The 10,862-nt window shown below is 37.9% G+C and overlaps 1 protein-coding gene across 1 annotated transcript; it reads right to left on the reverse strand.

The window, feature by feature from the left end:
• Positions 1 to 497: 497 nt before the first annotated feature.
• Positions 498 to 1,436, reverse strand: Olfr816 (olfactory receptor 816). Its single transcript, NM_146672.1, has one exon. It carries the CDS (start codon positions 1,434 to 1,436, stop codon positions 498 to 500), a length of 939 nt encoding a protein of 312 aa, NP_666883.1.
• Positions 1,437 to 10,862: the final 9,426 nt, after the last annotated feature.

Here is a 10,862-nt window from a genome sequence, read left to right on the forward strand (position 1 = left end):
CAGACATTCTGGTAGTGAGTCTTAACGCAGGTCACAACCTGAATTCTAAAAGACTACAAAGACATTGAAAATGTCTATTCAATGAGGAGTTTCAATATCTCTATTGGAAAATATAGAAGTTTTCATGCTCACATGAAAAGATTTCACTGAAAAAGTGGCTTGAAATGATGTATGGTCTAAAGAACAAAAGTGAAAATGTGAAAATCCTCTTCAAAATTCTGCTAATATTATATGGTTTTTTTGTTTGTTTGGTTGGTTGTTTTTTTGTTGTTGTTGGTTTTTTTTTATTTTATTTTTATTTTTTTGATACAGGGTTTCTCTGTGTAGCCCTGGCTGTCCTGGAACTCACTTTATAGACCAGGCTGGCCTCAAACTCAGAAATCTGCCTACCTCTCACTCCCAAATGCTGGGATTAAAGGCGTGTACCACCACTGTCCAGTTGCTAATAGTATATGAATCTCCTTTCTTCATTTACTTTATATAATTAAATAAAACATTCATTTCTTCGAGGAAGATGCAATCCTGTGTACTGTAGTAATGAATGCTTTCTTCACTTGCTGATTCCTCAAGGTGTAGATAAAAGGATTCAAAAGTGGAGCCACTGAGGTATTGAGCACAGAAATTCCTTTGGAAATAGATATTCTCTGCTTGACTGATGGTTTAACATACATGAAGATGCAGCTGCCATATGAGATGGATATTACAATCATGTGGGAAGAGCATGTAGAGAAAGCCTTCTTCCTCTGTTCGGTTGAAGGAATTTTTAGAATTGTTATAGCAATGTAGGTGTAGGATATGATCACCATTACCAGCGTGAGTAAGAGTGTCACCAAAGCTGAGACAAATCCCATCGTCTCCAGGAGCTGTGTGTCTGTGCAAGAAATCTGAAGAAGTGGAGTTGTGTCACAGTAGAAATGATCAACAATGTTGGAAGCACAGAATTCAAGATTCAAGCCTAACACGAGTGGTGGAAAGATGACAAAAAAGCCAGCAAGCCAACAACTGAGGACCAGCTGCACACAGACTTTATTGTTCATGATGGTCATATAGTGCAGGGGCTTGCAGATGGCTACATATCTGTCATAGGACATGGCTGCCAGCAAATAAAATTCTGATGCTCCAAATAAGAAAGCAAAAAACACTTGAGTCACACAATTACCATAGGAAATGGTTTTGTCCCCAGTTGCCATAGTAACAAGCAATTTGGGGATGCATGTAGTAGTGTAGGAAAACTCTAAGAAAGAAAAATTCCGAAGGAAGAAATACATGGGTGTCTTCAGGTGAGTATCCACCAGTGTGAGTGTGATGATGGTCAGATTTCCAGTGACGCTAAGCAGATAGGTAAGAAGCAGGAAGATGAATAACACAACTTTCCACTGTGGGTCATCAGTCAAACCTGCTAGGATGAAAACTGTCACCTCTGTATGGTTCTTCATTGTGACCCTCTGACTGTTAGCTTGTCTAAATAAAGTGTGGGGAAGGAGGTTATAACTACAGAACTATAATAATGATGCATAATGCTGAAGTACGACCAACATTTCAAATACTAGTTTTTAAAAAGACCATCTCTAAATAGGGCTGTACCAAAAAGTAGGTTTTTTTTTTTTTTTAGCTTCATGATATCTGGGCAGATATCAAAGATATTATTTGAGATTTTATAGCTTTTCTCTCCTTAGTTAAAGAGGTTTGATAGAATAAATCTTAAAAGTTTGCATTCAAATCTAAAGTCACTTGAAGAACAACACTGTTTTCCAGCTCCCCCCTCTCATCCTTTCTGTTCCTCTTCACATAATTCTCTCTCTCTCTCTCTCTCTCTCTCTCTCTCTCTCTCTCTCTCTCTCTCTCTCTCACACACACACACACACACACAGAGACAGAGAGAGAGAGAATGGTAGCAGGGTCCATGCACATAAAGACACACATGTCATCTTCAGATCTTAGTTTAACATACTATCATCAATTACCATAACTAATCAAGTTAAATATTATCACTGCTATCATTACTGTGTTCTTGTTTCAGAAGTCTAAATGAAGCCTAAGAAATAATTTCTTTTGCAGTTTAATTTCTATTTCAATTGCTTTAATTACTATTGTCATCTTATACTCTGTATACACTCTATTCCAATACCAACTCTGGTAAAAGCTACTGTAAATAAACTATTGTGTTTGTCTTCTGCAGTGGCAGTATTGAGAATGAAATGAACCAGCATTATAAATTAATATTGGGGTAGAAAAGTTGAAATGCAAATGTATAAGTATGGGTTTTGTTAGATTGTAGAGGCAGGGAATATCAAGACAAAGTCAAGTGGAACTCTATTGTGATAAGGAGTTTTAGAGATTAGTTGTGAACTTATGGGATAAAAGGTTAGTGAATCTAAAATATTAAGTAAGAGAAACTGTTAAGTATAAACATTTTCTGCACCATTTACTAATTCTTTTACTAAATATTGGAAACAATAATGATTTTGAGATCTGTATGGTCTGCAAAGAAGGAGCTGAGTTTCATAAACACCATATATCATTGAGTAAATTAACAGGTTTTAGGAAACGTAAAATCTCTGGTTAACATTTGGGTATAAAGATGTTAAGGAGCTGAGGGCATAGATCAGTATTGCAGTCCTTCTGAAGCCTGAATAAGATCCCAAGTTTGATACTTATCATTGAAAGAGTGTATACATACCTCCAGAGGGCTTATTAACAAGTAGATAACTATGTAGTATATTTTGACAGTGGTATTAAGAAATGAAATTGTGACTTGGTCCAGGGAAACAGATCAGTGCCTTCCTCAGCCATCATGAGACCAGCTTCCTCCTGCAAGAGATGGGAACAAACACGGAGACTCAGAGTCAGACATTATGGACAGACCTTGGAACTCTCAGCTCTAAATGAGATGTCTGCATCAAATCACTCCTGGCAGATCTCTGGGAACCTCAAGGAAAAAGAGATAGAAAGCATGTAAGAGACAGAGGAAATGGAGGAAACCAGGAGAACAAGGTTCTTTAAATCAGTGAGCACAGGTTATATGAATTCACAGAGACTCAAGTAGCAAGAACAGGGTCCTCATAGGTTTGGAATAGGTAATTCTTATCTATGTATCTATCATCTATCTATCTATCATCTATCTATCTATCTATCTATCTATCTATCTATCTATCTATCTATCTACATCAATCTATCATCTATCAATCATCTATCTATCATCTATCCATCTATCTATCATCCATCTATCTATCTATCTATCTATCTATCTATCTATCTATCTATCTATTAATCATCTATCTCTCATCTATCCATCTATCTATGTATCTATGTATCTATCTATCATCTATCTATCTATCTAATATCAACTTTAGTGTTTTTATGAAATTCCTGTGTGTAGGAACAATGGGGACTCTGTTTCTTGTTCCATCTATTGGTCTCTTTTTTTCTGTTTGTTTTATTCAATTCCAATATGTTTTTGTTTTATCTTTTAAAACTTATTTTATTACAAAAATGAAAGTTAACCCTTCCCTGAAAGAAATAAAAATATTTGTTCTTTGTACAGCTAGCATACTGAAGATGACAATTAAAAGTAGTGATGTCTCTAGAGAAAATACTTTCCTAGGGAATCTTCATCATCAAATATATGAACAAGTTAAATTTTCATGATTGTCATAACATTATATGACAATGCTTTCTTAAAACTATCAAGTAGGTCACTTATAATCTCTAAAATATGCATTAATATGAATAAAATATTTAATATAAACAATAAATATAGGTATTCAATGACAAATTAAACTACTTTACATTAATATCAGGGAAATTTCAATGAAAATAAATCTAGATTTTATCATAAGTGTAAGGTTAAGAAAAATACTCAACAAGATGAAGTAGCCCTAACAGAAGAAATGTGAGAGGATCAATCATGTCCTTTGGAACAAGAAGCAGAGTTGATGCATCCACAATAACACGGGAAAGGAAATATTATTTCAGTAGGACATTCCTTTCACATTCAGATAATTGTTAAGATATCTTTTACAGAGTTCCCAGATTTACACAAAAAGTCTCATGACAGTAATGACAGCTAAAACACAAAAAATTAGATGTTCCACACCTAAGAGCATAGTTTGTTGAACTTCAACAGTTACATTCAGAAACTATTCCTGGACGAATTATGCCAAAATAAAGTTTACACTAGACACTGAATCTATGAATGAAACTTCATTTATTCTAGCAATCAGGAATATCAATTTAATGTAAAAAAAGAATTTCATTTATAGATTATCAAGTGTGTCTTTATCTTCTTATTCCTGGAGAAAAATTTAAAAAGTTGAATAAAAATATCATGATGCTTGAAACAAACAAATGAAAAGTTCCAAAGACACAGAAAGAATTACTATATTTAAATTTAGCCAACATCAATTGCTTTCATTCTTTTGAATCCAAAATCAATTTGTCGAAAATCTTATAAATACAAACATTTATTTGGAACATAAGGAGAATACCTTAAATGAATATATGCACAGTCATACTTCGACAAAGTGATCCGAGTCCTTACAATGAAGTGTCCTACCAGAAAACTGATCTGAGCACAGACACTCTTATCCTCTCTGAATTTATCTGGCTCTACACCAAAGTCTATGTTTTGTTTTTCTCACTCTACGAGTAATCTTCATTGCCTAATTTATTTCTGAATTAGTTACTTGTGTATTTTAAGTCATTTTGTACTCAGTACTCACATTGCCACCAAATGTCTCAAAAGTACTCAAATTGCCACCAAATCATGCATGGTATTTGTTTTTTTCCCCCCATATTATTGATTGAATGGGAGAGTCAAAAGGGAATAAAAATTCTCGTGAGATTTTGAGATATGCACCAACATTTCCCAAGGAAGTATGAGTTTTTATACTATGCAAATGTTTTCCCTAGACAAAAACTATGTTTAAAATGATGCACCTTCAAGGACTATAAACTATTTCTCCAAAATCCCCAATGCATGCTACCCTAATAAGTGCTCAGGAAATTTAAAAAAAAAACAAAAACTATTATTTTTATGAAACTTCAGTTAAGTTAGACTCCCTTACATACCTTTACTCAAGATTAAATAATTTATAAAGCAACTGGTTTTGTTTAGCTAATGTTCCTAAAGACTGGTAGCCCCATCTCAAATTTAGTGGTCCCATAACAAGAGACTCATTGTTCTTCAACTGGTGACAGAGAGCAGAAGTAAAGGAGCCCTGGTAGAGGGAAAGAGTTGTGCTAATTTACCCACTCCTGTGAAAAAAAATGGATTTATTTACTTCAATGATCCAAGCCCATTTCCCAGTCCCACCTCCCAACACCTATGCATTGAGGAACTAAGGGTTCTGACATAAATTTTCCACCCAAAGGTAGACCAGACTGATTTCAGTTTTCAGTCAAAGGATGCATTCATCTTTCTCTGGAATAGAATCTTACATTTTCGATATATTTTTGTTTACCTCCAGCTTGGTTTTGTCTTGACTACTACCCAGGAAGATGAGTTGAGGAACAACTTACAACTGCATTTATTTGCCTCTCTGATGAAGAGCTAAACACATCATTCAGATTTCAGCTTTCCTATATATATATATATATATATATATATATATATATATATATATATATATAATATATATGTATATATATGTATACTGGAAATTTATATGTAAACTGTATTTTATATATTGTAAATTTTATATTTTATATATACTAAATTTTATATTATATATTGTGTGTATGTATATGCATATATACATACATATATATATATATATATATATATATATATATATATAGCCATGAGATCAATCTCATTTTAAATCTCTCTTCTATTATTAAATAACATGTACCATTGGACTGAGCACAGGGTCCCCAATGAAGGAGCTAGAGAAAGGACCCAAGGAGTTGAAGAGGGTTTGCAACCCATAAAAGGAACAACAATATGAACTAACCAATACCCCCAGAGTTCACAGGTACTAAATCACCAATCAAAGAGTACATGTGGTAGGACTCATGGCTCCAGCTGCATATGTAGCAGAGGATGGCCTAGTTGGTTATCAATGGCAGGAGAGGCCCTTGTTCCTGTAAAGGCTTGATGCCCCAGTGTAGGGGAATGGCAGGGCCAGTGTAGGAAGCCATTACAGACTGTAAACAGGTCAGCCGGATGGAAATCTATTCCAGGCAGTAAACAAGCCTGTGTTTGGTGGATGGCCCGCCCTTAATCCCTCATTGGCTGAGCAAGCCTGCCTGGTGAGGTGATGTGACCTGTGGTGATTGGTGGGGGCGTGGTTGTGGCTGGAGTGGAGAAAAACACTTGTAACTAGAGAGGTTGGGGGATTTTTAAGAAAGAAGCTGCCTGAGTAAAAACTGCTTTAAGAAGAACCGGTGGTTGCGTTTTGCTTGCTGGTCGAGTGGGACGCAACAGGCCAGGAAGCTGGTGTGGGTGGGTTGGTGAGCAAGGGAAGGGGGTAGGAGATAGGGTTTTTTTTGGAGGGGAAAGCAGGAAAGGGGACAACGTTTGAAATGTAAATAAAGTAAATATCTAATAAAAAATTTAAAAATTTATCTATCCATTGGATGGTTTTGCCTTTTTTGTCAAAGATCAAGTGACCATAGCTGTGTGGGTTCATTTCTGGGTCTTCAATTCTATTCCATTGATCTATCTGTCTGTCTGTCTCTGTACCAAGGCCATGTGGTTTTTTATCACTATCGCTCTGTAGTACAGGCTGAGGTCTGGGACGGTGATTCTCCTAGAAGTTCTCTTATTTTTGAGAATAGTTTCTGCTATCCTATTTTTTGTTTGTTTGTTTGTTTGTTTGTTTTTGTTGTTGTTGTTTTTGTTGTTATTACAGATGAATTTGAAAATCTTTCTCCTTCCTTCCTTCCTTCCTTCCTTCCTTCCTTCCTTCCTTCCTTCCTTCCTTCCTTTCTTTCTCTAGATTTTAGTCCCCTCCCATTCCACCCATCTGACTGTTCCACATCCCATACCCCCTCTCCGGCCCCATGTCTCCATGAGGATGTCCCCACTCCTCAACCACACACCCACCAGACTTCTAAACTTCCTGGGGCCTCCAGTCTCTTGAGGATTAGGTACATCTTCTCTGACTAAACTGAGACCTGGCAGTCCTCTGCTGTATATGTGTTTGGGGCCTCATATCAGCTGATGTATGCTGCCTAGTTAGTGTTCCAGTATCTGAGAGATCTCCAGGGTCCAGGTTAATTGAGACTGCTGGTCCTCCTACGGGGTCACCACCTCCTCATCTTCTTTTAGCTTTCCCCTAACTCAACCACAGGGGTCAGCAGCTTCTATCCATTAGTTGGGTGCAAATATATTCATCTGACTCTTTCAGCTGCTTGTTGGGTCTTTCAGAGGGTAGTCATGATAGACCCCTTTTTGTAAGCACTCCATAACTTCAATAATAGTGTCAGGTCTTGGGGCCTCCCCTTGAACTGAATCCCACTTTGGGCCTATTCCTGGACCTTCTTTTCCTCAAGCTCCTCTCCATTTCCATCCCTGCTGTTCTTTCAGACAGGAACAATTATGGGTCAGAGTTTTGACTATGGGATGGCAACCCCATCCCTCACTTGATGATCCTGTCTTTATGCTGGAGGTGGGCTCTACTAGTTCACTTTCCACAATGTAGGGCATTTCATTTAAGGTCCCTCTTTTTGAGGCCTGAGAATCTCCACCTCCCAGGTCTTTGTTACATTCTGGAGCCCCCCTCCCCCAAACCACCTATCTCCCAAGGTTGCATGTTTCCATTGTTTCTGTTGGCCCTCAGAGATTTCAATCCTTTCCCCCGACCCAGTACCTGATCATATTCCCCTCTCTGCCCCCTCCCCATCCCCTTTCCATCCCAGGTCCTTCCCTTCCCTTTTTGTGGTTGCTTTCTTTCAATCTCTATGAAGAATTGAGTTGTAATTTTATAGCAATTTCATTGAATTTGTAAAGTCCTTTGGCAAGATGCCAATTTTTAATGTTAACCCTGAGCAAAGGAGGTCTTTCCATCTTCTGAGGTCTTCTTTGATTTCTTTCTTCAAAATCTTAAAGTTCCTGTTGTACAAATCTTTCACTTGCCAGTGAAAAAAAGGGCAGCATATTCAACAAATGGTGCTGGCTCAAGTGGTGGTTGGCATGTAGAAGAATGCAAATCGATCTATTGCTATCTCTTTGTACAAAGCTCAAGTCCAAGTTGATCAAGGAACTCCACAAGAGAAAGTGGGAAAGCACCTCGAACACATCAGCACAGGGGAAAATTTCCTGAACAGAACACCAATGGCTCAGACTCTAAGATCAAGAATTGACAAATGGGATCTCATAAAATTGAAAAGCTTCTCTAAGGCAAAGGACACTGCTAACAGAACAAAATGGCAACCTACATATTGGGAAAAGATCTTTACCAACTCTACATCAGACAGAGAGCTAATATCCAATATATATAAAGAACTCAAGAAGTTAGACTTCAGAGAACCAAATAACCCTATTTAAAAATGTGGTACATAGCTAAACATAGAATTCTGAATGAAATTCTGAATGGATGAGAAGCATCTAAAGAAATGTTCAACATCCTTAGTCATTGGGGAAATACAAATTAAAACAACCCTGAGATTCTACCTCAAACCAGTCAGAATGGCTAAGATCAAAACCTCAGGTGACAGCAGATGCTAGTGAGGATGTGGAAAAAGAACACTCCTCCATTGCTGGTGGGATTATAAACTGGTACAACCACTTTGGAAATCAGTCTGGTGGTTCTCCAGAAAATTGAACATAGTACTACCTGAGGATCCAGATATACCACTCCTAGGCATATACCCAAAAGATGCTCCAACATATAAGAAGGACATATGCTCCTCTATATTCATAGCATCCTGATTTATAACAGCCAGAAGCTAGAAAGAACCCAACAGAGGAGTGGATACAGAAAATGTGGTACATTTACATAATGGAGTACTACTCACCTATTAAAAGCAATGACTTCATGAAATTTGTAGGTAAATTGATGGAACTAGAAAATATCCTGAGTGAGGTAACCCTGTCACAAAAAGAACACACATGGTATGTACTCACTGATAAGTGGATATTAGAAACAACAACAACAACAAAAACCGTGGAATACCCACAATATAACTCGCATGAAGCTCAAGAAGAAGGAAGACAAGAGTATGGATACATCAGTCCTACTTAGGAGGAGGAACAAAATAATCATGGCAGGTAAAGGGAGGGAGAGAGTTGGGAGGGAGAGAGGAGGGGAAGGGAAATACATGGAAGGTTAAGGTGTATGAAGAGATGGGTGGGAAGTACAGAGGGTCAGGAAATTGAATGAAAGTGTGTAGCAGTGGGCTATGGGGAACTAAGAGTAGTCACTAGAAAGTTCCAGATGCCAGAAAAGCAAGAGACTCCCAGGCACAACTGGGATGACATTAGCTGAAATATCCAACAAAGGGGAAAGAGAACCTGTAGAGACCATATCCAGAGGTTAGGCACAGCCCCAGGATGAGTGATGGGGGCACCCAACCATCTCAAAAATATTAACCCAGAGTTGTTCTCATCTTAAGGAAATGCAGGGACAAAGAGTGGAGCAGAAACTGAAGGAAAGGCCATTCAGAAATTGTCTCACCTGGAGATCCATCCCATTTGCAGAAACCAAACCCAGACACTATTGCTGATGTCAAGGAGTGCTTGCTTAAAGGAGCCTGGTATAGCTTCCCTTGAGGGGCTTTGCCAGAGCCTGATCAATGCAGGTGTGGATGCTTGCAGCTAACTATTAGACTGATCATGTAGACCTGAATGGAGGATTTAAGGGAAGGACTGAAGAAGTTGATGGGATTGGTGACCCCATAGGAGAAACAAAAATATCAACCAACTAGACTCCACTCCAGAACTTCCAGGGACTAAACCACCAACCAAAGAGTGCACATGGAGGGACCCATGGCTCCGGCATCAATGACAAGGGAGGCCCTTGTTCCTGAGGAGGCTTTATGTCCCAGCATAGAGAGATGCTATGGCAGTGAAGTGCGAGAGCACCTCATAGAAGGAGGGGGTGGGTTTGGGATTTGTGGAGGAGACTCTGGGAAGGGAGATAACATTTGAAGTGTAAACAAGTAAAATAACCAATAAAAAAATCCCATTTAAACCAAAGTAAGTTTAAAGACTCTATGTTTTGTATTATTCCTTGATTTAAGCTTTACTTTTTTTTTTCCAGGAACCTTCCAGGCATTTAGAATAAACCAAGGCAGGCAGCAATGGTGGCCTTGGTGGTTGTGGTGGCAAAAGTTGCTATGGTTGAGGCAACTTACCTTTCTTAAACTTGTTTTTTTGGGGGCAAGCCTGCTGCTTTCTGGCAATTAACATCTGTTGTTTAGCAATGGGAGATTAAATAAAATTGTTTATTATTCTGGCTCTTTATTCTTATCTCCCAGGCCATTAGCTAATCTTGCAAGATGTTTGGAGTTTATTAATTCCTTGTCAGCCAGGCAAAGAAAGTTATGTTTACATAAAAAAACACACTCAGCCTGGATGAAAAGATAAGAGGTTTGATTCATTTGACATACATACACAAACACACAGACACACAGACACACACACACACACACACACACACACATTCATTTAAACATACTCTGGTCAGGCCCAACCACCTGTCTCATCAGCTCTACAAGTATTCATGCGTACCTACATAATACATAGATCTATACTTATATACCCATTCATAGGTAGGGATAATTTTTTCCAATCTACTTTAATAAGTTCAAACTCTCCTCTAGCCCACCATCTTCCAGAGGTAGTGAAAAAGAAGTTATTAGAACATGGGGGAAATAATCCACTTTAGAAATAGTTCTTTGGGGGTGAGTTCAATCTT

This window comes from Mus musculus, chromosome 10 (assembly GCF_000001635.26).
Source record: "Mus musculus strain C57BL/6J chromosome 10, GRCm38.p6 C57BL/6J".
Classification (NCBI taxonomy): domain Eukaryota; kingdom Metazoa; phylum Chordata; class Mammalia; order Rodentia; family Muridae; genus Mus; species Mus musculus.

What these genes read in the sequence shown, in the direction of transcription:
- Olfr816 (NM_146672.1), bottom strand. Translation starts at nt 1,436, where the DNA reads ATGAAGAACCATACAGAGGTGACAGTTTTCATCCTAGCAGGTTTGACT.